The 27,460-nt window shown below is 50.3% G+C and overlaps 1 protein-coding gene across 1 annotated transcript in view; it reads right to left on the bottom strand.

Moving 5' to 3' along the window:
• The window catches only part of LOC133442076 (zinc finger protein 239-like), a 34,403-nt gene extending 7,795 nt beyond the window's left edge, over positions 1 to 26,608 (bottom strand). Inside the window, exon 1 of the mRNA XM_061719988.1 lies at positions 26,360 to 26,608. Coding sequence (XP_061575972.1) covers positions 26,360 to 26,554 — 195 coding nt within the window. The 5' untranslated portion in view covers positions 26,555 to 26,608. The remainder of the gene's footprint in view (positions 1 to 26,359) is intronic.
• Positions 26,609 to 27,460: the final 852 nt, after the last annotated feature.

Here is a 27,460-nt window from a genome sequence, read left to right as displayed (position 1 = left end):
AACAACAAATCTGCTCTGACACCGTACCCTATGGCGTAGGGCTGTGTCGATTTAACGCGGCAGCTCCGTAGTGGGACACGGGGAGAAGAACAGATGATCTACAGGTTTGGAATGCTTATGAATGTGGTCGAAAACGCAGATCTTCGGTTATGTGTGGAAGGTTGTTTTTTTTTAACAACTATGTAATGAGGATACAAATTATTTTATAAACGAAGGGGGGGAGATATTCGGTTTTAAAAATACCCGGCTATTTCGGATGCATTTAATCGGAAAAAAGAGAAGATAATAAGCTTGTTTTCTGTTTAGAAAGTACAAACGTAGACAGATTACAAGTACTCACCCATCTTTCAGGAGTTATTTTCGGAGTTTCTTTCAGGAGCACGGGCGGGTGCTGTAGTGAATAAAGGCCGATTTATGGTTCTGCGTAAAATCGACGGCGTAGCCTACGGCGTAGGTTACGCGGCGCACGCAGCTTTCTGTGCGTCGCCGCGTAACCTACGCCGTAGGGTCTGCGTTGGTGTAACGCGGACCCATAAATCAGCCTTTTAAAAAGCGAGTTTCAGCTGTCAATCAAAAGAACGTGGGGGCCTAACAGGTTCGTAATTATAAGGCTGTGGCCTGTCATATTGGTGTGAATACACATTCACAACCTCTTCAGTGTCACAACTAACATTAAGATCCATTATTTTTCCTATTGTTGAAATTCACCGCGCTCCCTCCCGCTACGTCACTTCCGGTTCAGCTTTTTCAGATGCAGAAGTAAAATACTCTCACAAAAACAACTCTGGAGGTCACTGTAGTACATATTTATGCGTATTTCAATGAAAATTCAGTTCCTACATTATTTTCCTACACATTGATTCACAGGGGTCTCCAACCTGCAATATGCTCTTTAAGGACCACTTTTGCCAGTGTGGGACCTCTTCATCCATACAAATCACCAAGCAAATTCTTGCTGGCCAGTTGGAAATTACAGTGCAGTTATACAGCTTCCTGACCTCGTATAGATTTATTGTTGACCTTTTTTTTTTTTTTAAGTAATATTTGTTCTCTAGACTTGTAAAGTCTAGAACTATTTCTTCAAACTTTTGACTGCCACTGCCAAGCCTCAAAAAAACCACTGAAGGAAGTCATGAGGAACCTTTTGGGGTGAAGTTTGCCAGAAACTTTGGAATTTCAAGATTCCACCAACAGGGCAAGGAAAAAAACACCCTACGGTCAGTGTTTTGAGATAGGACCCCATTATTATCACTGGATGATTAATGTTTGTTTAACCCTTTTTGACCTACCATAGAACAAGTCCATCTAAGCATATTTTTACATTTTTGCATAGGATTCTGCCATTTTATTGAGTATTTTTATTTCCTATACATCGAAACAACCCATATAAGCCAAATTTAATAATCTGTATGCTGCAATTGAGGAGGAGTTATGGGGAGGGAAAAGGACTCGGGAGGCATTATCGAGGGGTCCTACCTAACGTGACAGCCCACTGTCTGTTTGGTTGGTCTTGCTGGCTTCACCACCATCAGAAGAGTTGATTGATGCAGGAGATGGAGCAGGTGGCAGATCAATGCTGAGTAACAGGATTTACATAGCGACTTTGCCCCAAATCATGTTGCACAAATATAACCAGCAGGCTCCTTTGCCAGTCCTGCTGTTGTGTTTGTTGAATGCAAATAACTTCTTTATGTGTTTGTTAAGTGGTGACCCGAGTGTCATTGTATACAAAGGTCTGTCATTTTAGTAGGCAGTTGCAGTTGACAGCTCTGCAATATGCTGATTTATGACTTTGTGGATGAGAACCTTGCAGACATCACTGTCTTGTCATCAATGAATCCCTCCCCCGACCCACAACCCTGCGTTAGTTCAGTGTAAAAAGGACAGGTGACAACATAGATTCCAGCATTAAAAGTGGGATATTTACCAATTTAAGAATTATAAACGGTAATGGCTTTTTTTTTTTTTTACTTGGTACATTAATAGTAGTAGTTGGCCTTTGAATAGTGAAATGAATGTCTAATATGATACTGATGATTAATGTAATCATTATTATTTGCAAAGTATGATGGAAATTTACCAATGACACCTATGTAACCACTTCAGATTAGTCATGTTGATCACACAGGACAGAAGCAGCTGTTCCGTGAGCACAGAAGAGAAACTTATTTGGTAAATTTACTGGGTATAGTCTGCCCCTGCCTCCTGCTGAGGCATAGGATGCTCATAATCTGAAAACAAAGATAGTGATAAAAAATTCAGGGTTACGTGACACCCCAAGGACATTCTGTCTCAGACAGACATGTGTAATCTCCATCCATCCATCCATCCATCCATCCATCCATCCATCCATCCATCCATCGTTCGCCGCTTATCCGTTCTCGGGTCGCGGGGGCAGCAGCCTCAGCAGAGATGCCCAGACTTCCCTCACCCCAGACACTTCCTCCAACTTTTCCGAGGGGAGTCCGAGGCGTTCCCAGGCCAGCCGAGAGACATAGCCTGGCTCTTCCCCGGGGTCTCCTCCCGGTGGGACATGCCTGGAACACCTCCCTAGGGAGGCGTCCAGGAGGCATCCGGTACAGATGCCCAAGCCACCTCAGCTGACTCCTCTCAATGTGAAGGAGCAGCGGCTCGACTCCGAGCTCCTCCCGGGTGACCGAGCTCCTCACCCTATCTCTAAAGCCGCTTTTGCACTAGTATCGCTTCTCCTCGGTTCTACCCGCCACGGCCCCATTTTGCGCTTTCGCACTAGGGCTGAGACGGGTAGAGCCGCTCCAAGTCGATACTTTTTTCTGTAACCATTTCAGCGAGGTTCTATAGCGGGCTGAGCCGGGACTATTTCTGAGGTCACCACCCTCCTCGCCACAGATTGGTCGGGGGGCGGGGCCGTCAGACGTTTGAATCAGGAAGCGGGAGTCAGCGCGAGAGCGACCCGCCGCTCGCAGCGATTTAATTATAAAGCGCAAAACGTCTGTTTGGTGATCCAACTCTGAGGTGCAGATGTTCATAAACCTGGTGACTGACGAGAGAATTAAAAAAGGGATGTAGACGGGCTGTTTTACTCTCAGCCGCTCGCGGCTCCATCTGATTTCTCATCAGCGCCGACATGAGCAAAGCGGTTGCGCAATCGAGTACGTCACAGCAGCTTCACCCCAACCTGCCCGCTTCTCCCCTGGCAGTGCGAAAACACACAGGGACAAACGGGAAGATCCGCGACGAGCCGAGCCGGGCTAAGGCGGTACTAATGCAAAAGCACCATAAGGGAGCGTCCAGCCACCCTGCGGAGGAAACTCATCTCGGCCGCTTGTATCCGCGATTTCGTCCTTTCAGTGACTACCCAAAGTTCATGACCGTAGGTGAGGGTAGGTGCGTAGATTGACCGGTAAATTGAGAGCTTCGCCTTTCGACTCAGCTCCTTCTTCCCCACGACGGTCCGGTACATCGACCGCATAATCCGTCTGTCAATCTCACGCTCCATAGTTCTCTCACTCGTGAACAAGACCCCGAGATACTTGAACTCCTCCACCTGAGGCAGGACTTCTCCACCCACCCGGAGAAGGTACGCCACCCTTTCCCGGTGGATAACCATGGCCTCGAGGTGCTGATTCTCATCCCTGCCGCGTTGCACTCGGCCTCAAACTGCCCCAGCACATGCTGAAGTCCCGGTCCGATGAAGCCAACAGGACAACGTCATCCGCAAAAAGCAGAGACAAAATCCTGTGGTTCCCAAACCGGATCCCCTCCGGCCCCTGGCTGCGCCTAGAAATCCTGTCCATAAAAATTATGAACAGGACCGGTGACAAAGGGCAGCCCTGCTGGAGTCCAACATGCACCAGGAACAAGTCTGATCTACTGCCGGCAATGCGAAGCAGACTCCTGCACCGATTATACAGAGACCGGACAGCCCTTAAAAGGGGGCCCCGGACTCCATACTCACTGAGCACCCCGCACAGAATGGCACGAGGGACACGGTCAAATGCCTTCTCCAGATCCACAAAGCACATGTAGACTGGTTGGGCAAATTCCCATGAACCCTCGAGCACCCTGCGGAGGGTATAGAGCTGGTCCAGTGTTCCACGACCGGGACGAAAACCGCATTGTTCCTCCTGAATCCGAGGTTCAACTATCGGCTGTATTCTCCTCTCCAGTACCCTGGCGTAGACTTTCCCCGGGAGGCTGAGAAGTGTGATCCCCCTATAGTTGGAACACACTCTCCGGTCCCCCTTTTTAAAAAGAGGGACCACCACCCCGGTTTGCCAATCCAGCGGTACTGTCCCCTTCCTCCATGCGATGTCGCAGAGGCGTGTCAACCAAGACAGCCCTACGACATCCAGAGACTTGAGGTACTCAGGGCGAATCTCATCCACCCCCGGTGCCCGGCCACCGAGGAGCTTACGAACCACCTCGGTGACCTCGGCTTGGGTGATGGATGAGCACGCCTCCGAGCCCCAACCCTCTGCTTCCTCAGTGGAAGGTAGGGCTGGGCGATATGGCAAAAAAAGTGATCACGATTTTTTTTCCCATATTGAATGATCTCGATTTTTAATCACGATTTTTTTAAATCAGAAGATCCCCCCTCCCTTCTGGAATAAAATAGAAAGAAACCAGAGATTAGTTTTTTTTTTATTAACAAATAAAGCAAATAGCATGTTTTAACAAGAATCCAGAATGCTACCAGTGGTACCCACCGAAAAAACTAGGGATGCACCGAAATGAAAATTTGAGGCCGAAACTGAAGCGGAATAAAATTTAAAGACTTGGCTGAATACTGAGTACCGAATAGCCTACGGAATGCGGTTGTTCACAGTTTTTCATTTATTTTGCCATTTTTTTCACAATTGAATAGATAAAATTGCAATGACATTATTAACAACAAAAACAAGTAAACTAATGAGTTGAGCCACTGTCAAGCAGCTGGCGATGCTGTTGCTTAAATTGACCAAAAGGTGGCTCTCTAACATCACAGATTGTGTACTGTGCGTAACTCTGACGCTGGTTGGTAATTAAGGAGTTAAACACACACTCGCCACTTACGGGACTCAGTAGCCAGCAGAAACGGCAGTTTTATTACATTTATTAACTGTAGTACCGCTATTATGAGAGGTTATTTCTCACAGTATTAGCCTAAAGGGACTTAAGGCTGATTTATGGTCCCGCGTTACACCAACGCAGAGCCTACGGCGTCATCTGGTGAGCTCTGCTTGTTGCCTCCGCACTCCGACACATTCACTCCGCTGAGCGCGCACACACACACACACACACACACACACACACACACACACCCATGTCGGGGCCGGGGAGTTTCTGAAGTCGGCGGTGATGAGTAATTTGTGGTACAAGCAGAGCGAATCACAACTTTAATGAGTGCGGTTCGAATACACAATACATCCATCACGAAGGGCATTTTGTGAATCCATCACACCCTCCTCTTGTACGCTCGGAAGAAGTTGTCCGGCGAAATAAATAAATAAATAACCGCAAACCGTGAGTCCCGGTCGGCTCGAAGCTAAGCTAACGCTAGCCTGCGGTTGTTGTCTTGTAGTTTTATTCTCTCTGGTCACGCTTGCTCCCAACGGTGCAGGGGAGGCAGATGTGACTAGTTTACTGCCTATGGTCATGCAACTTGCCGCGGCATGTCATGCGCATGATCAATTAATGCAGACAGCGCGGTGCCAGGAAAGCGGGTTGTGATTGGTTGTCGTGCACTTTGCTGCAGCATGTTTTGCACGTGATCGAGAAAGTAGACCCACAGCTGATCACCGTGATCGAACTTAATTTGATCGCGATCACAAATCGAGATCGTATAATCGCCCAGCCCTAGTGGAAGGCATGTCAGTCGGGTTAAGGAGATCCTCAAAGTATTCCTTCCACCGTCCGACAATGTCCCCAGTCGAGGTCAACAGCTCCCCACCAGCACCATAAATGGTGCCGGCAGAGTACTGCTTCCCCCTTCTGAGGCGCCGAACGGTCCTCCAGAATTTCCTCGAGGCCGACCGAAAGTCCTCCTCCATGGCCTCCCCGAACTCCTCCCAGACCCGAGTTTTTGCCTCCAAGACTGCCCGAGCCGCGGCCCGCTTGGGCCTGCCGGTACCTATCTACTGCGTCAGGAGTCCCACCGGCCAACATAGCCCGGTAGGACTCCTTCTTCAGTCTGACGGCATCCTGTACTTCCGGTGTCCACCACCGGGTTCTAGGATTGCCGCCACGACAGGCACCGGAGACCTTGCGTCCACAGCTTCGAGCCGCCGCGTTGACAATGGAGGCAGAGAACATGGTCCACTCGGACTCGATGTCCCCCGCCTCCCCCGGGATCCGAGAGAAGCTCTCCCGGAGGTGGGAGTTGAAGATGTCCCTGACAGAGGGCTCAGCCAGACGTTCCCAACAGACCCTCACAATCCGTTTGGGTCTGCCCGGTCTGTCCAACCTCCTCCTCCGCCAGCGCATCCAACTCACCACCAGGTGGTGATCAGTTGACAGCTCAGCCCCTCTCTTGACCCGAGTGTCCAAGACATGCGGCCGAAGGTCAGATGAAACGACAACAAAGTCGATCATTGACCTCCGGCCTAGGGTGTCCTGGTGCCACGTGCACTGATGGACACCCTTATGCTTGAACATGGTGTTCGTGATGGACAAACTGCGACTCGCACAGAAGTCCAACAACAAAACACCACTCGGGTTCAGATCGGGGAGGCCGTTCCTCCCAATCACGCCTCTCCAGGTATCACTGTCATTGCCCACGTGAGCGTTGAAGTCCCCCAGTAGAACAATGGAGTCCCCAGTTGGAGCACCATCAAGTACTCCTCCCAGGGACTCCAAGAAGGCCGGGTACTCCCCACTGCTGTTCGGCCCGTAGGCACAAACAACAGTGAGAGACCTATCCCCGACCCGAAGGCGCAGGGAAGCGACCCTCTCGTTCACCGGGGTGAACTCCAACACGTGGCGGCTGAGCTGGGGGGCTATAACCAAGCCCACACCAGCCCCTCTCACCCTGGGCAACTCCAGAGTAGTGGAGGGTCCAGCCCCCTTCAAGGAGCTGGGTTCCAGAGCCCAAGCTATGTGTGGAGGTGAGCCCGACTATCTCTAGCCGGTATCTCTCAACCTCACGCACAAGCTCCGGCTCCTTCCCCCCCAGCGAGGTGACATTCCATGTCCCCACTGTGAGGGTTGATGTCCAGGGATTGGGTCGTCGAGGCACCCCGCCACGACTGCTACCCAGCCCACAATGCACCGGCCTGCCATGGTCCTTCCTGCGGGTGGTGGGCCTACTGGAAGGCGGACCCGCGTCGCCGTTTCGGGCTGAGCCCGGCCGGGTCCCACGGGCAAAGACCCGGCCACCAGGTGCTCGCCTACGAGCCCCAACCCCAGGCCTGGCTCCAGGGCGGGGCCCCGGTGACGCCGATCCGGGCGACGTAAATGTCCTTGCTCTTGTTTTATCCATGTTTGGCTTGTGAACCGCTCTTAGTCTGGCCCGTCACCCAGGACCTGTTTGCCATGGGAGTCCCTACCAGGGGCGAAAGTGCCCCCGACAACATAGCTCCTAGGATCACTCGGGCACACAAACCCCTCCACCACAGTGTTGGGCCCAGCCCATGTGAAAGTAGGAGGATGAATTCATACTATGTGTGATCTGAGAAAAATTACATTGCCATCAAATTCCAGCAAAGCCAGACCCGGCCTCCCCCCTGGAGTTCATGGTCCCGCTGCTATCTTCTCGCTCAGGCCAATTTATAACCCTGGTGGCCTGGTTCGAGATGGCCTGTATGTGACCCACGATACGGCCCCACATCAAAGGGGCGCCCACGGAAACAGAACTCAGGTTTATGACACCTAGAGGGGGGTCAAAAAAGCGAATCAGCAGGATTTCTGCCAGGTACAGACTCCCCGAGGGTTTATGGCACCTGGGGGGGTCAGACACCCGGAGCCCGAACGCCAGGCTTCGATCGGCCAGGAGGATTGGTTGGCACTGCCTGTGATCAGTCCCACCCCCAAAGAGACTACAAAAAGGAGCAACCACCTGATGCTCCTCTGCTTTTTTTTTCGTCTCGTTCTTGTTTAGTTTCTCCGCTTTTTCTTCGTTTCTCTGCTTTTTGCGTTTTTCAGTTTGCTCATATTTTTTTGGCATCAGGCCAAAACCTGGAGTGTGGCTCCAAAGTTTTCTTTTTCTTCTTTTTTATTTTTCCCTGTTCACTTTTCCGTCTGCCCGGCCTTTTTGCCTGCTGGCAGAGGTGAGACTTTTCCTAGCCCGACTCCCACGTCCAACCAGCGCAGAATCCGCTCCGCGGACCCTGCCAGCCGACTCAGTGGACGCCACCGCGGTGAAACGGTCTTTCCCGGAGCATCCCGACATCGGGGCCCGGCGCCGACCGCGACAAAGGACCACTGGAGATCTCACGCTGGTAATAGGGTCGCCGGTCCTGCAAACCTGCCCTGTGTTCCTTTTCCTCAGAGTCGGACGGGGTGAGACGGAGTCCCCCCCCTCCCGGGTGCGCGCAAGGAGCGTTTATACTGCACCCACGGGCTGGACGAAACCCCCCTCCTCCTCCTCCTCAAACAGAGCGGCTCTCTCACCTACTGCAAAGTAAGAGGCGATTTAGTGTCTGGGCAGATTCATTTAAGGTTTATTTCGGTTGTTTTGACCCTGTTTATTGAGTTTATGCATTGTGTGACGTGTTGATTGTATTGAACTCCTGTTTACGTGAGCTTTCACCGCCGAGTGATCGGACCGCGGCTCCCGACGATCTCAGAGCGGGTGGGGGTTACTCCCGACCCGGTTCTCGAGTGGGACCTGCGGCCGATCTACTAAACCGGCCGTTAGAGCTCACAAAACCCCTTTGGGTTCCCCCGGCTGCGGTGACCGCCTGCAGCCGCGCGTCTGTGTGAGGCGCCGGAGGCCCCGCAGGCCCGTCGGTGCAACGTCCGAGCGCGGCCCGCTGACACGCTCCTCCGCCCCTCCCCTTTCCTTCACTAAACCCGGTTGCGCGTCAGATCCACGTGGTGTTTCACCGTTGTTTAGCCGTGATCTGCTGCGCTTTCCGTTACATTTCCTTCACGGCTGTACGGCCGTGGGTCGCCTTCCGGGAGGCGTGTTCACGGAGCGCGACGTAGCACGCCCCTTCTGGCAACGTGCTCACGTACCGCAGCGTGACCCGCCCCCAGAACGCGTGACGCGCAGCGTAAGCTGCTCTGACGCATACATGCACACAAACACACACACACACCCACACACCCACACACACACACACACACACACACACCAGTCTCAGCCCGGAGGATCCCAAGAACCCCTTCTTTTCATCGTATGATTTTGTATTTCTTGTTGTGTGATTAAACGATCAGAATTTATGAGTGTTGCTTACCAACTGTTTGACACTGATGTGAATAAATTTCTGATCACAAAAGCCGTCTTGTTTATTCTGTGCATATCTGCCGCCAAGGCTGGGTGACGAAGTGTGTGTTCGGCTCTCACCTCCTTCAACTAATAACTGGGTATAATAATTACTCTGAGACTGATTTTCTGCTGTTTTAGTTATCGAATCCCACCGGAAGTAAGGCCCCGGCGGTGGTGCCCCGAGGATTTTTATTTATCATATTGATAATACGATTTGATAAATAGTCAACTTTATTAATTATTAATAATTATTAATAATATTCATCATTAGCCTTGATAACTGGACAGCCAAGCTACCTTGAGTTGCACAACAAATTTGGAGCCCCCGTGTGACGCTTCAATATTACCAGCTGGTGTCAGATTTGTGTAGAATAACCAAAGATTGATTTTTGTTTGAACAGGAAATAACTTTGCTTCTCCTCCAAGCAATATCTGTGTTTCTCTATTGTTGGTTTAAGTTCTGTCCAGCAGCAACCTCGCTCCGCTAGAGGTGATGCGTGGGTGGTGTTATTTAAGCTCTGTGAATGTATTAGACGGACGTGTTGGTTTTATCACTGTACTATTTCACTAATCCATCGGATTAATCAACTTCGATTGGGTCTAATCGGTTTGAACTCTGAGTTTGATTTCTTCGTGATTACTGGTCCAATTAATGTGATTTGTCTCGGTTAAATACCTCCCGTTCGATTTAATTCGATCAGTTTAATCATTTCTATTATCATTATTATTATTAATATTTTTTTTTTTTTTTTAATTAATAATTATTTTTTTTAATTTTAATTTTTTTTATATATAATTTTTTTTTTTATAATAATTTTTTTTTATAAAAAAATTTTTTTTATATAAAATTTTTTTTAATAATTTTTTTTTTTCTTTTTTCTCTCGATTATTTTATTTATTTTTTTTTTAAACTTTTAATTTTTAATTTTTTTTTGTGTTTTGGTTCGGGTTCTCTTCATTCCCCCTTCCCTGCTTTGCATTATGGTCAGCGTGCTGCTTCCACATAGGTCATTCAAAGCTCGTCGATAGTAACCAGGATCTCAACTCCTCTCAGGCATAAATCCGAGTGTGTCCGTCCCCTCATGGTCTGTTGTCAATCCAGTCTTGTCTAAACTGGGTGAGAACGTAAGCTGACTTTGTTACCGAACGGTAATCTCCTGGCAAACTTTTGAGCGTTATCCGGTCTCTCGCGGTCCCTCGTGGTCTGTTGTTGGTCTAAGTTCTTCTAAACTGGGTGAGGACGTGAGCTTGCTTCGTTACTAAGCGTTAATCTGGACTGTGAACTGCCGTGTGGTGTAGAGGTCAAAGGACTCATCGTATTGGACGCAATAGCCGGTTGAGGTAATAAACGGTTGACGAGAAGGAACATTAGGCAAATTCTATATTCGGTCGAATAAGAAGTACTCGCCCGGTTCCCTTCCGTCCCCGAGAACCTCCCCGCTCTAAGACGCCACGATGAGCAACCCAGGTACCCCCGCTACTCCCGGTTGCAGGCACCCAGAGGCGCAAATGATAGTAGCAGGTTTGAGTGAGATATCCAGGGAAGAACTGAGGATTATAAATAACTATGACCTCCCGACCTGCGACGAGAAGATAACGTATTTTCTTAACTTTGCCAAAAACCCAGATAGAAAAGCCCGTATAGCCGACGTTTTGGGTAAACTAGCCTTGCTATGGCAACGTATGGCAGACTTACAGGCTGAGGCTGGGGAAAGCAGTATCAAGTGGCGACAAAAATTCGAGTGGGAAGTGTTGGCACACCGAGATTCAAAACAGGAGAATGAGCGCTTGGTGGGAATGTTAGCAGAGGCCCGGGTACGACTCGAAGATGCTCTTAGAAGCGACTCCGACCACGAAGGGTCGGATCCGGTGGAGGTGGTGGTTGGGACCCCAACGCCCCTCCAGATGACCCCGCGCACCCCGCCGGAGGCTCCAAGGGGAGGTCCGGCTGCAACAGCTGGGCCGCCTCCGAGACCGACCGCTCGCCCGCGATCCCCAGAATACGCTGACGGCCGGCCCGCCAGTCAGCCGGCAGCGGAAACGCGCGGTTCCCAGGGAAGTAGGCGGTCTCCGCTGGACCTCGACGTTGGCCCCTCGACCAGAACGTTCCGACGCACGGTCAGCGCAGAATCGGTCGTTCCGGACCGAATCCGCGCCCAGGTACTGTCCTACCCCGAAGATTTCGAGACACCACCGCGGCTGAGTCAAGGCCGTCGCCGCGTCTCAGACCGCGCGCAGCTCCTCGAGCTGGATCTCAGCCGGGCTCCCCGCTCGCAGTTTCTCGAGCCAGATCCCGGCCGGGCTCCCCGCTCGCAGTTTCTCGAGCCGGATCCCGGCCGGGCTCCCCGCTCGCAGTATCTCGAGCCGGAGCCTGGCCGGGTGTCTCGCCCGCGTTTCGACACACGGCCAAGAACCCCGTCGCCGCCGTACCGGAGGGAGCGCTCCTTCACATCGCACGTGGACCGCCGTCACTGGGATCACTCAGATGATGAGGATGACGCACCTGCTCCGACGTACGGGTACGGCCTCCGCACTCGCCAAATAGAGTCTCTGGCGAGAGATATAGAGCGTTTCGACCCCAATAGTAAGGAATCTAACATCGATGATTACTTACGGGAGATCGAACGGTGTCTGTACGACCTCCCGGGAGCAACCTCCCGGGAGAAAATGAAACTAATCTGGAAGACCAGGAGCGTTCACGTATTCCTAGAGACCCTGCCGCCCGGAACCAGAGACCATTATTCCGCTCTCTGTCGGGCTCTGCGGGAGGAATACTCACCGTATACCGATCAGGCGTCCGCTACCTTAGGTACTTTTGCCATCATGCAAAAGAAGGGAGAATCGCCAAGGGATTATTACTGGAGGCTCCGGGCAGCCTACTTCCAGGGGCGTAACGCGCCTGGGTTGGAGGAGGAACAGGCCTTCAAGTCCCTGTTCCTTCATAACCTTCACGAAAGCCTCAGGTTTGATGTAACTATGTATTGCAAAACCAGGAACTTACCGATGCGAGAAATCAGACGGTTTGCACAACTCGCCTGGGAAGCTAGAGCGCGGCCCGCAAGGGTACCGGAGAACAGCCCCTGGGTGCTGGGGATCCAACGAAATGAGAACAGCCACTTAGCGCTCGAAGGCGACGAAGCCCCCCACTCCGGGTCCAGACCCGAGGCGGGGGCCAGGGACCAGCACCAGACTCGGTCCCAAAACAGGCAGCAAGACCAGGGAGGTAAGCCCTGGCGTCGGTCACCAGATCGGTCGGCGCATCAACCACAGAATAACCGTCGGCAAAATGAAAAAGGGTGGCTGGATCGCACGCCCAAGCACCACACGAGGTATGAGAACCCCGAGTCGAAATACGCAAAAAAAGGGCAATTCCGGGAGAGGAAGGAGGAAATAATTGAGTGTGGTAGAAGCTATGCGGAGGTTGAACAAAGAGTCCAGTTCAGCCGCCCCACCTGGGCCCCCTAAGAAGGACCCAGGTGCTGAGCGACCGCCGGCATGACTAGCCCAGACCGACCCCACGGCCGAGGTCTACCTGGTTGGGTGGGACCGGAGCAAAAGGGAGCCTAGTGGGGGGGTGGAGAAGACAGCACCTGCAGCTGCACGCACCCCTTTTCTGACGTTCCTGGGGGGGTTAGTCCATAAAGGACCCGGTCGGCGTGTCTACTGTTCAACGGTTCTCGGCGGTTGCGTCCGCGTTCTCGCGCTCCTCGACACCGGGTTGGAAATCAGCCTCATTAGCCCCACCACGTTTGCCGAGGTTTCCAGGGCTATGTTAGCCCTCGGTAAACCCCTCCGCGCCGAGCCTTGCGACATGAGCATAACCAGCTTCACGCAGGATAGGTCTCCCATCACGGAAAGGGTCTGGGTGGACATAACCTTCCAGGGTATGGCCCTGGTCCACCCCCTCTACGTCTGCCGCCTGGACACCGAACCCTTTCTGGTAGGTCAGGATCTCCTCGACCGGTTGGCCCCTCTGATCGATTGTAATCAGGGACAGTTGTGGGCCCAGGTCGGGGCACCGAGACCGCTGGAAGGTCATGAGGGTTTTCGCCCCTCAAGTGGGCAGGCCGGCACCTTGCCCAAAGTCATGCCCCTCGTAGGACCGAATCCGGGTTTAGAGCGTTCGCCCCCCCCGGGACGAGAGGGGGACCAGGCGGCCAACCTCACCCCCCTGTGCGACCACCCCTCCTTCCTGTGCTCATTGGAAGGGGGGGGGGTTGGATCCTTACAGCCCCCGGGTAGTGGAGACCGTGTCGCTCGCAGGGACTGTCATCCCGGAAGCGCGCGTGGCTCTGTGGTCTGAGAAGACGGTGGTCAGCCAAGTGGTGTATGACCAACTGTGCAGAAACGAGACTCCACTCGCGTTCGTGAACCATAACCATCGTATCCGGTCCCCAAACTCACCGCAGGTGTCACTGAAAGCAGTTGGAGTGTGCGCCATATCCGTGCGAGTCGGGAGGAGGCAGACGCCCCACTTCGTCAGTGTGGCCCCTCACCTACACACCCCACTCCTCATAGGCGCTGATTTCCTGGTTCGGTTGGGAGCCAAGCTGGATACCATTAACCAGGTTATATGGTCCCAAGCCCAAGGGGCAGCACATACTCTCGCTGCAACCCCCGAACTCATGCGGTCGGGTCAGACTATTCCCCAGGCGTGCCAGGTAGCCAGCGAGGTCGACGTCACCGTCCCTCCCCGCACAGCGGGGGCGCCTGTCCGCCTCGTAATAGCCAGGGACCAACAACTGGCATCCTCCACGGCTTTCTTTAGCCCCCTGCCCCGTCTCGCGAATCTGAACCTAGCCGTTTGCGGTACGCCCCTCCTGGAGGTGGACAACCGCTCGACTTACGTGCTCGTTCAGAATCTGACACGGGTACCCGTCCTGATTAGGGCCAGACAGGTGCTGGGACTGCTGATAGACAGCTCGTTCCATGATTTCGAGCTGACGATCCCTGTCATAGGAGAGCTGCCAGCCTCCTTGGCCAATGGCCCGGACCCCCAAAAGGTATTGTTCACACACCCCCATCAAATGATCACCGTTAGGCGACACGAGCTGCTCCCAGAGGAAACTGTCTGTAGCGCCGTGCTGGGGGCCGCCGGGGATATGGTAGTGTACGCGCTGGTGGCTGATCCGAAGGATCAAGGCCAGGAGGGGGGGGCAGAGCCCCCGCCCCGAGCGGAGCCGTATCCCGGTTTCGAAGCAGAAATAGAACAGCAACTCGGGAAAGCAGACGCATTGACGAGTGACGTAGAACGACAGGCCCTCCGGAACCTGTTCCTCGAGTTCCAGCCTATCTTCTCCAAAGACGCTCACGATTGCGGCGTAACAAATCTCCATACGGTCCGCATCCCCACAGACCCATCCGCGCCCCCCACGTTCGTGCGCCAATACAAGATTCCTTTAGCCGCGTATGAGTCTATCCAAGGGATCCTCGACCAGCTTCTGGAGAAACGGATCATTCGGGAATGTAATTCAACATACAATTCCCCCATCTGGCCGGTTCTGAAACCCTCCGGTAAGTGGCGTCTCACTATTGATTACCGCCCCCTGAACCGACAGGTGCCACTCTCGCGATGGCCGATGATCCATCTCGACCAGGAGTTAGCCAAGGTTCGGGGCGCCCGGTTCTTTTCAACGGTAGACGTCGCCAACGGGTTCTGGACCATGCGGGTCGACCCCGCCGATCAGTATAAACTGGCGTTCTCTTTCAGTAACCGCCAATACACTTGGAACCGCTGCCCTTTCGGCTACTCCAACTCACCGTCGGAATTTAACATATTCCTACACAAGGCCATGAGCGACGCCGCCGCCCGAGGTAATCTCATTTATGTGGATGACATCTTAATGAGGAGTCATACCTTTGAAGAGCACCTAGTCGAGATCCGACATGTGCTCGGCCAGCTGTCAGCGGCTGGAGCCAAGCTTGCGTTGTCCAAGGGCCAATGGTGCCGCTCGAAAGTCGATTACGTGGGTCTCACGGTTGGTCCGGATGGTATCGAGCCTCAAGCAAATAGGGTGAGAGCCATCCAGGACATCAAGGCCCCGACCAACCTGTCGGAACTTCGCAGCTTTCTGGGGGTTTGTAACTATTCCCGACAGTTTGTCGAGGATTTCGCAGAAATAGCAAAACCGCTATACGAACTACTCCGCAAGGACGTGCCGTTTAGCTGGGGACCGCCACAGGAGGGGGCCTTTCGCCTGATGAAGCAGAAACTTTGTGTAGCTCCTTGCCTTGCCTACCCCGACAAGGATAAGGAGTTCTTCCTCGAGGCCGCATTCTCGTCGCAGTCCCTTAGTGCAGCCCTGATGCAGCAACACAACCGAACCAAACGGGTAGTCGCGTACGCAAGCCGGCCCCTCAGGGATGTCGAGCTCAAGTTCTCAGACTGTGAGAAGTCGCTTCTTTCCACCGTTTGGGCGGTGGAACACTTCCGCAGTTACGTCGGGGGCCAAAAGGTGGTCATCGAGACCTGCCACCAGCCAGTCGTGTTTCTGAACAATCAACGGCTGAGAGAGGGTAGGGTGACCAACAGCCGCATTGCCACCTGGATGATGGCACTCCAGGGCTACGATGTAGAAGTAAAATACGCAAAAAGTCACAAAATGCTGTTAGGTCGGGGCCTAGCAGAATGTCAACATTGTGAATGCGAAGACCCGCCAAATGACCTCGCCGTTCAGCTCGCCTCTCCGTCTCTTCCCTCCAACCATCGCTATTACGACGAGAACGTCTGCGTCGGGCTCCCCACGGCGTACATCGATGGGTGCTCGTTCCACCACGAAAACCAGCTCCGGGCAGGAGTGGGCGTGGTCTGGGTTGGGGACCGCATAGGTGAGCCTAAGCACTACCAGTTGGGGCAGAAGTCAAGCCAGTACGCAGAAATCGCCGCAGTACTCATCGTTCTCCAGCAGGCCAGTAACCTGGACTTAAAACAGCTAGTGATCTGCTCGGACTCCAACTACGCGCGCCACAGCTTTGTCTCTCACTTTCCAACGTGGAAAGCGAACGGTATGAAAAATGCGAGGAATAGAGAGGTAAAACACGTCGAACTATTCCTAGCATGCGACCACTTGGTGGAGAAGGTCGGCCTGATGGTGTACTGGAGGAAGGTCAAAGGTCACTCTCAGCTCCAGGGCCCGGATAAGGACGGGAACGACGAAGCCGACCGGTTGGCTAAGCTGGGTGCAGGGAGTGGAACCCCCTGGGTTTTCCAACCTGAATGGTTGCCGACGCCGCAGACCCGAGCGGTAAACGCCGTAACGCGGCGCCAGGCCAGAGAGGGAGCGGAAGATACCTGCACCGCCAAGCAGAGCCTACACTTGGGACGTGAGGTCGGTGACTCGGACCTAGTAACCATGCAGGAACGGGACCCCGATGTCAGCCTTATCCGGGGTCTGGTCGCAGACCCGCTTACGGTGGGGGCCTCACAGTCTGCCCCCACAGAATCCCCACAGCTTAGGACTCTCCGTCGCAGGCTTCCAGCCCTGCGACTGGAGAAAGGGCTGCTAATATACCACCCGGACGATCGGGCACCACCCCGATGGGTGGTCCCGTCAGACCATAGGGGGGTAATGTTGACCCACGCACACGACTCCCCGGTGGGGGGTCATCGGGGCTACAAAGCCACCCTCCAGACTCTCCAACAGGTGGCCTACTGGCCATCGATGGCCCGCGACGCCCGGGATTACGTCAGAGGGTGCCTAACGTGCTGCCAGTTCCAGCCCTCGCATCCACTTGACCGCTCCCCGCTCCAGCGTAAGGGGGTAACATTTCCATGGTCACACCTACAAGTAGATTGGGTGGGACCGGTCCCGAAATCCTCAAAGGGAAACCGCTACCTCCTCACCATCACCTATGCGTTCACAAAATGGGTCGAGTGCCTCCCGGCGCCCAACGACACTGCAGTCACGACTGCCGTCCTTCTCGTGAACCATGTGTTCAGCCGCTGGGGCCTCCCCCTGGCGGTAGACTCAGACAGAGGCACGCACTTCACCTCTAGCGTCATGACGGCCCTGTTTGATCTTTTAGGAGTGGACGTGAAGTTCCACATTGCGTACCACCCCCAGTCCTCGGGTCAGGTCGAGCGAGCCAATCGAACCATTGTCCATATGCTTAAGAAATACGTCTGCGGCAGTGGGAAAGACTGGGACGTAAAACTCCCCTTGGTCCTGATGGCCATCCGATCCACACCACATCGCTCGAGCGGGGTGACGCCATTCGAGATGATGACTGGCCGGCAGATGACGCTACCACTTCATCTGTTGTACCACCCCGAAGATGTCAGCGTCGCTACCGCTTACACCGCGTCTCAATACGTGGCAGACTTACGCGACCACCTTCGGTCAACCTTTGCGTGGGCCCAGAAGAACTTGGAGGCCAGCGCTGAAGGCGCCAAGGCATACCACGATCGCAAAGCAACCGATCGCGAGTACCAAGTAGGGGATAAGATTTTCTACTTCCGGTTCGCTCGGCCAGCAGGGGTTTCAAAGAAGTTCCTTCCAAACTGGGCAGGGCCATTCGAGGTCGTCGGGAAGCTCTCGCCGGTCGCGTATCGGATTAGAGTCTCGAAACCGAAACAGCCTCCGGCCTACAAGTGGGTGCACGCCAACCAAATCAAACCTTACCAGCCAGCTCCTCCTCAGGTTGTGGGAACCAGCCGTATGCCTGAGGGAAGCCAGCAGTAGTAAAGGAATAACCATTAGCTGGCCCTAGCCTCCTCCGTAAAAGCATGTGCCAGCCTATAAGCACCCGTCGTATTTACTCAGGTAACTCAAGGTCTGTTCTGTTACAGATGGAACTCCTCTGGTTTATTTGCCTCCTCAGCCTGCAACCTGCTCAACCCGCCACCGTGATTGGACCTGGTCCTCCTACCGGAATTGTCCTCCAAGACGTCCCGGGATTGCTAATAACAGACTGTGATATATACTCGCAGAGGGTTTACGTGCGCGTAGATCCCTGGGATGTGTACCACAAACACATCCGGCTTCCCCCTCAGCTGACGGAGGGAAGGCTGAGTGGGACTCGAACAGGCGATACCATAGAACACGCTAAACAAACGAGTATCTACATTCTTGAACAACTGCAAAAGTTCATAGTCACCGAAGAAGATCTGAGCATTAAGAAGCGACCAAAGAGATTCCTGGGCGCCCTCCTAGCCGCAACGTCAGCTTTGGGATCCTTATTCTCGGTAGGCCTTTCAGCTGCGAACACTATCAGTCTGAAGTCACTCCAGAGACACATGGAGGGACTCCAGGACGAGATGCCAGAGATTCAGCAAAAGCTTGGTGTGCAACAACAACAATTGCAGACCTTAAGTAGGACCGTACAGGGCACGATAGTGACGGTAAATGTGCATTCCACGATTATAAACCACACAGTGCATGCCCTCCAGACCCTTACAGAAGTGGTCAAAAACGACATAATGTATGTGCAAGTAGTCCGAGACCTGATGCAAGATCTGGTCAGAGAACTAACCACCTCGGTCAGCAACTTAGGAGAGGGAAGGATCCCCGCCTATCTAGTCCCGCTGGACTTAGTGGAGAAAATCCTAAGGTCCGCCACGACCGGCACCATACAGCGGTCACAGGTCCACTTGGCGTATAGTCTCGGTAGTGCAATCCCGATCTCGGTCAACCCCAAAAACCTCGAACTCGGGTTTATCCTTAACCTTCCCATCATCGAACGTAAGAACGTGTACAGGCTCAAATCGGTACTGAACGTAGGGTTCTGGAAGGGTAACACGCACGTCCACCTTCAAACACCGCCCCTTGTGGCTTTCCACGACGATGACCCTTCGCTTTACCTCGTTCCAAATATAGACTTATGCACAAAGAGTAGAGACATCCATTGGGTGTGCCCCAGCAATCCCTTTTTGAAGGATGCAGCGAACTACCTCTGCGGCCTGAGAGCCGGGTCTCCGGAACAGAAATGTGAAGGAAAAATGTCCGCTAAAGACGAAGGGACGGAAACAATTGTAGCCAGAGCCGGGGACCGCTGGTTGGTAAGCACACCTGCAGCAGAGGCTCTCTTAGCGTATAACCGGTATGACACTGCGTCGAGACTTATCCTTCCAAACCAGACCATGTTTTTGAATGTACCCGAAGGGGCCACCATTCACATCGGTAATGTAATCCTCCATCACCTCAGTGCTGACCATCATGAAACAGAGATTGAGGTGATGGACGCCTTCCAGGGTTACAATTTGACTATCGATGACGCCCTAGAGCAACAAATTCTAACTGAGGGAACCCAAGTCGTGAAGTTTAGCATAACCCCAGATGGACTCGACCACCATTAACGCCACTCGACACGATCATCCCGCGCCGCTTTGCCAGGAGATTAGCGAGCAATGACCACCCGGTTAGCATGGCAACCATTACGCTGCTTGTCGGTACTTGGATCGTGATGGTTATCATCACACAAGTGTTGTACAGACGCATTAAGGCCCTGGAGGCCAAGCTGAACTCCATCACCTTTCTGACACCTCGGTTTACGCCAAATGTAGGAAACACCGATCCCTAGAAACCCAACTAACCTCTCCTCCCGTCGTTGTTGGCTACCTCTCGCCCCTTTCTCCACCGACCTCACGTGTCTAGTTATGACACCGCATTACGTAGTTGAACCATTTATTGTTTGAAATGTTTCTCTTTTTTTTTTCTCTTTCATGTTCATTATTATGTTTTAGCCCTACCTAACTCGCGTGTCTAGTCATGACACCGCATTACATAGTTGAACCATTTATTGTTTGAAATGTTTTTTTTTCTCTTCTCCTTTTCATGTTCAGTATTATGTCTTAGCCCTACCTACCTCACGTGTCCAGTTACGACACCGAACTACGTAGTCAAATCATTTAGTGTTTAGAAATGTCTTTATGTTCATTGCCATCTTCTATCTCTACCTACCTCCACTTGTTTTAGTAATAACACTGAACTATGTGGTGAACCGCTTATCATTTGAATATGTTGATGTGTGCTGTTATGTTCTTAGCCTCGTATAGCATAGAGTATGTCAGTCTGCCCAGACTCGTGCCTCGATCTGCCCAGACAAGCCTCCAACGCTATGCTAACCTCTGAACTTTTAGGTACTGTACCCCTCTGCCAAACAAACTGCATCACATGGACTGGTGCACCGTTGTTAGATTCGACAACCAGACCCTGCATTCCAGTTGTCGATTCGAAGGGGGGAATGTTGGGCCCAGCCCATGTGAAAGTAGGAGGATGAATTCATACTATGTGTGATCTGAGAAAAATTACATTGCCATCAAATTCCAGCAAAGCCAGACCCGGCCTCCCCCCTGGAGTTTATGGTCCCGCTGCTATCTTCTCGCTCAGGCCAATTTATAACCCTGGTGGCCTGGTTCGAGATGGCCCGTATGTGACCCACGATACGGCCCCACATCAAAGGGGCGCCCACGGAAACAGAACTCAGGTTTATGACACCTAGAGGGGGGTCAAAAAAGCGAATCAGCAGGATTTCTGCCAGGTACAGACTCCCCGAGGGTTTATGGCACCTGGGGGGGTCAGACACCCGGAGCCCGAACGCCAGGCTTCGATCGGCCAGGAGGATTGGTTGGCACTGCCTGTGATCAGTCCCACCCCCAAAGAGACTACAAAAAGGAGCAACCACCTGATGCTCCTCTGCTTTTTTTTTCGTCTCGTTCTTGTTTAGTTTCTCCGCTTTTTCTTCGTTTCTCTGCTTTTTGCGTTTTTCAGTTTGCTCATATTTTTTTGGCATCAGGCCAAAACCTGGAGTGTGGCTCCAAAGTTTTCTTTTTCTTCTTTTTTATTTTTCCCTGTTCACTTTTCCGTCTGCCCGGCCTTTTTGCCTGCTGGCAGAGGTGAGACTTTTCCTAGCCCGACTCCCACGTCCAACCAGCGCAGAATCCGCTCCGCGGACCCTGCCAGCCGACTCAGTGGACGCCACCGCGGTGAAACGGTCTTTCCCGGAGCATCCCGACATCGGGGCCCGGCGCCGACCGCGACAAAGGACCACTGGAGATCTCACGCTGGTAATAGGGTCGCCGGTCCTGCAAACCTGCCCTGTGTTCCTTTTCCTCAGAGTCGGACGGGGTGAGACGGAGTCCCCCCCCTCCCGGGTGCGCGCAAGGAGCGTTTATACTGCACCCACGGGCTGGACGAAACCCCCCTCCTCCTCCTCCTCAAACAGAGCGGCTCTCTCACCTACTGCAAAGTAAGAGGCGATTTAGTGTCTGGGCAGATTCATTTAAGGTTTATTTCGGTTGTTTTGACCCTGTTTATTGAGTTTATGCATTGTGTGACGTGTTGATTGTATTGAACTCCTGTTTACGTGAGCTTTCACCGCCGAGTGATCGGACCGCGGCTCCCGACGATCTCAGAGCGGGTGGGGGTTACTCCCGACCCGGTTCTCGAGTGGGACCTGCGGCCGATCTACTAAACCGGCCGTTAGAGCTCACAAAACCCCTTTGGGTTCCCCCGGCTGCGGTGACCGCCTGCAGCCGCGCGTCTGTGTGAGGCGCCGGAGGCCCCGCAGGCACGTCGGTGCAACGTCCGAGCGCGGTCCGCTGACACGCTCCTCCGCCCCTCCCCTTTCCTTCACTAAACCCGGTTGCGCGTCAGATCCACGTGGTGTTTCACCGTTGTTTAGCCGTGATCTGCTGCGCTTTCCGTTACATTTCCTTCACGGCTGTACGGCCGTGGGTCGCCTTCCGGGAGGCGTGTTCACGGAGCGCGACGTAGCACGCCCCTTCTGGCAACGTGCTCACGTACCGCAGCGTGACCCGCCCCCAGAACGCGTGACGCGCAGCGTAAGCTGCTCTGACGCATACACGCACACAAACACACACACACACCCACACACCCACACACACACACACACACACACACACACACACACCAGTCTCAGCCCGGAGGATCCCAAGAACCCCTTCTTTTCATCGTATGATTTTGTATTTCTTGTTGTGTGATTAAACGATCAGAATTTATGAGTGTTGCTTACCAACTGTTTGACACTGATGTGAATAAATTTCTGATCACAAAAGCCGTCTTGTTTATTCTGTGCATATCTGCCGCCAAGGCTGGGTGACGAAGTGTGTGTTCGGATCTCACCTCCTTCAACTAATAACTGGGTATAATAATTACTCTGAGACTGATTTTCTGCTGTTTTAGTTATCGAATCCCACCGGAAGTAAGGCCCCGGCGGTGGTGCCCCGAGGATTTTTATTTATCATATTGATAATACGATTTGATAAATAGTCAACTTTATTAATTATTAATAATTATTAATAATATTCATCATTAGCCTTGATAACTGGACAGCCAAGCTACCTTGAGTTGCACAACAACAGTAAGGTGGCGGTTCAAGGAGGGGCGATTTAATTTAATTTATTTATTTTTTCCTTCCCTCTTTCGCTTTACTGTTAGTTGAGCTTAAGGTCTGCCTATCTCCAATAAGTTAGCGAGCCTATTAGAATGGGTCAATGTTTACATTACGTTGCTCCACATCATGTGGATCAAGTGTTTTGCAGAACCAAAGTTAATTACTCAGGGGTTTTTTCACTTGCGCTTCGATTGGGGAAGTGAAAGAGGGATTCATGGGAGGGGTCAAGTTCTCAGAGCTTTGTTTTTATTTCTAATTTTTATCTTTTCCAGTCATGCTATCCTAATACACAGCCAAGCAAACAAGTGATACTATTATTGTTAGATGAATAGTTAAAGTTAAAAATCTCTAGCTGGAATACAAGAGGACTAAACAAATTGGTTAAACTTAAGCAGGTACTTGGTAGAATAAAGCAAATGAAATCGAATATAATCTTCCTACAGGAAACTCATCTGACACAAAGTGACATCAGCAGGGTTAAAAAAAGATGGCCAGGGCAAGTTTATTCAGCCTGCTTTACTTCTCAAGCTCGGGGGTCATGATATTGATTCATAAAACGGTCCCTTTTCAACTGGTTCAAAAATACATAGACCCATCAGGGAGGTAGATTATACTTAATGGTACCATAGTGTCTCTCCAGATTAATTTATTATGGTCCTAATAGTGATGATCCTGTTTTCTATCAGAACCTCTTTCTTTCCTTATCATCATACTCTGGACAATATATAATTGGCGGTGATTTTAACTGTGTGCCAGACCCATTACAGGATCGCTCTACTGATAATGACACTTCCCACCAACAAACAATAGGATAGAGATAGAAAATAACACATTGGAACTCCCACTGTACTTATATCTTTACTCTTCACAAATAAAAAAAGCTTATAAAACATACACATAATCCATTTCTTAAAAACACTATATCAGTCTGGCCCATATCTTCTTAAATTAAACTACCAAACTGTCATGTTTCACACCTATTTGGGGAAATGATAGTTTCAAACCAGGGAGGCGTGATGCAGGATTCAAGCAATGGATGGACAAAGGGCTAAGCAAAACTGCAGACCTGTATAGTGAAGGTACTCTAATGTCATTTCAGCAGTTAATAGATAAATATGACCTTCCAAGAAAACACTTTTTTAAGTATCTACAAATCAGAAGCTTCATTTATTCCCAAATTAAAACCACTTTGGTACCCTCAGTGTCCAACATTGAGCAGCTCACAGTAAAACATTTACATGATAGAGGCCAGTTGTCCATGTTCCACAAAATATTACTGTTAGGTTCCAAAGAAAACTCTCATCCATATCTATCTGCTTGGAAGAATGATCTTCAGGTAAACATCTCTGTAGAGGACTGGGAGAAGACATGTCTTCTTGCCCCAACCCAAACCATAAATACTAAGTGCAAACTGTTGCATTATAAATGGCTGCTCAGGACCAATATCACACCAGTTAAATTACACCATTTCAATCCCAGTATTCCTGACAATTGCACTAAATGTAATGAAGAAATAGGAACGTTGTTTCATTGCATGTGGAGCTGTCGTAAGCTCCAAGTGTTCTGGAAGGAGGTTCTCCAACTGGTTTCTAAACTAACAGAAAGCGTTATTCCTGTTGAAGCCAAAATATGTTTACTACATATATACCCTGAAGATTTTCCAGCAGGTACGACAGAAAAGAGACTTATTAATTTCTGCTTGTTACAGGCAAAACGCGTAATTGCATTGAAATGGAAGGATATTGTGGGACCTAATTCTAATCAATGGATTAAGGAGATGTCTAGCAGTTTGGCATTGGAAAAACTTACTTACATAGTAAGAGGTAAAGTCAAGAGTTTTTATGAGATGTGGACGCCTTTCTTACAATTTATGAGTGACGTGAGGATGTAAGATGCTTGTGAGTGGATAATTGTAATTGTACTTTTATTTTCAGTCTGGTTTTACTAGTGAAAGTGTACTCCAGCTAAGGTAACTCAGGTGCAAATAATAACTTGGTTGTAAGAGATGAACAGAATGATGACTGATAATTACGATTTAATTAATTTAAATATATTTTATTTTTACTTACATTTTTTTTTTTTATTTACTTTATTTTTTTTGTAAATTTGTATTTACTCATTTATTTCTTCCGTTATGATTTATTTCTTCAATTTAATTTCCCCATGTATAAAATATGCTTTGTTGAAGGGAAATATGTTTCTCTATTTTTATTATTTTTTTTAAGGGGGGATATATATTGTTTTTTGTCACTACCTTGTTCTCTATAGCTGATATAACATGAATTACTCCTATGTGGGATCAATAAAGTTCTTATTTTTGGCGTCTGAGAAAATTAAATATATTATATTTGGTGTCTAAATGTTTCCCAAGTATATTAGTGCGTCTGTGAATGAATAAATGAGACGTAAAACGTACATTTCTTTTTCAATTCAATTTTTCATTCAATTTTATTTATATAGCGTCTAATACAACAAAAGTTGTCTCGAGAAAGTTTTGTAGAAAGGTGCTTTATGAAAATAAGTCCATTTACTTGTATTAGTTTACAGCGCAGTCTTGCCACATCCAATATGGCGGCGACGTTGACGTATCGCATAAGCTCCATGGGGCGTCTACGTTTATATGTCTATGCTTTTGTTCAGCAGCGCATTCATTCAAGCCCGGTTTTTGGCCCTTGTGGCTTGCCATACTTTTAGTGGCGTTCATGGACAGCAGAAAACGCCGGTTTTTACGCCACTCGTTTAAAACGCGGCTTTTACGGCGGGTTTTGTGCTAATAATGAAGTCTCCTCCGACTTTAACCCGCCGGCGGCGTCTCCCTCCCGGGATAGGAGCTCCAACAAACCCCGCTGCTCTGGAGATGTTGCTGCTACTCGGTTGTAGAACCAACCAGATGTTTCCAGAACTGCAGACACTCACGAGTTGGTGGAGACTTTAGATCATCTGTTTTAACTTTAGATTGTGTGTTTTAACTTTAGATTATGTGTTTTAACTTTAGATTGTGTGTTTTAACTTTAGATTATGTGTTTTAACTTTATATTGTGTGTTTTAACTTTAGATTGTGTGTTTTAACTTTAGATTATGTTTTAACTTTAGATTATGTGTTTTAACTTTAGATTGTGTGTTTTAACTTTAGATTGTGTGTTTTAACTTTAGATTATGTGTTTTAACTTTAGATTGTGTGTTTTAACTTTAGATTGTGTGTTTTAACTTTAGATTGTGTGTTTTAACTTTAGATTGTGTGTTTTAACTTTAGATTGTGTGTTTTAACTTTAGATTGTGTGTTTTAACTTTAGATTGTGTGTTTTAACTTTAGATTGTGTGTTTTAACTTTAGATTGTGTGTTTTAACTTTAGATTGTGTGTTTTAACTTTAGATTGTGTGTTTTAACTTTAGATTGTGTGTTCCAACACCACAATAAAACTCCAGCAGAACCAGCAGCATCTCCAACTGCTGCGTCCGTGTCGCCGCCACATTCACATATTCAGACGGAAACACGTTTCAAAGTCTCCGAGGAAGATCACGTGTTTGTGTTTTCTGCGGTTCCGTTCAAAGTTACGGACACGGAATCAAATAAAGTGTTTGGATCAGAATCAGCAGAACCTGGACCTGAACACTGACCTGCAGACCAGCAGAGGAAGATCCCGCTTTGGTCCTGATGCTGGACTCCTGGTCCTGGTTCTGATCCCGGTCCATCTCCGAGTCCTGGTTCTGATCCCGGTCCATCTCCGAGTCCTGGTTCTGATCCCGGTCCATCTCCGAGTCCTGGTTCTGATCCCGGTCCATCTCCGAGTCCTGGTTCTGATCCCGGTCCATCTCCGAGTCCTAGTCCTGGTTCTGGTCCTGCAGATCTTCAATCTAAAAGTTCGTCTGCAAAACCTCCACTGTGAGGACGGAACCGGAACCACGTGACCTCTTTATAACTTTATTATCCAAACTTGCTGAACAAACATCAACCAGGTTTAAATAGTTGGAACAGAAATACAATGATGGAGTAAATGATACAAATATCTCTGAATCAAATGTAAAGTGATTCCATGTGATGAAACCAGAGACATATGCCGCGTTCCATTTGTCCTCGGAAGTGGGGATTTCCCAGTTCCCAGTAGTATTTTTCAACTGGAACGCCCCTCGAAGTGGGAGAGTCTTCACCACCCTCGACTTCACATTCCAAGATGGCTGCCCCGGTTGTAAACAGTAGTTAGAGCTCTGTAAAATTTCGTAGCACTTCATTCTAGTTTTGTTCACACTAAATCAGTCGTATACAAGTATTGTTCGGCATATATATGCTGCTATAGTGTAATTTACATTTTTCATGTGGTATATGCGAACTACAAACTTGTTTACCTACTTTGTAACTGGAACGCTGATAACTCGGCTGTGACGTCATTCCCAGTTCCCAGTTCCGACTTCCGAGGTAAATGGAACGCAGCACAAATAAAGACCTGAACATTGAACGTTTTCTGGAAACTTTACATTTGATTCAGGGATATTTGTATAGACCCCTTTCCGTGTTTGTAAACAAGCGAGCTGCGCGCGCATTGTTGCGGCAGAAAGACGGAGTTCATGACAGTTTACACCAGCCGATTGACGGAAAAAGATCGTGGAAATTACGTTACTAAACTAACTTTGGCGGATGGAAAGCAACTTCCTTCCCAGAGGAAGATATCACAAAGTGGCCCGATGTCCAATGTTCGGATATTCATCTGTATTTGGTTGAGA

This window comes from Cololabis saira, chromosome 4 (genome assembly GCF_033807715.1).
Source record: "Cololabis saira isolate AMF1-May2022 chromosome 4, fColSai1.1, whole genome shotgun sequence".
Lineage (NCBI taxonomy): Eukaryota > Metazoa > Chordata > Actinopteri > Beloniformes > Belonidae > Cololabis > Cololabis saira.
Note: the sequence above shows the minus strand (reverse complement) of the source record. Positions and strands in the feature narration are given on the sequence as shown.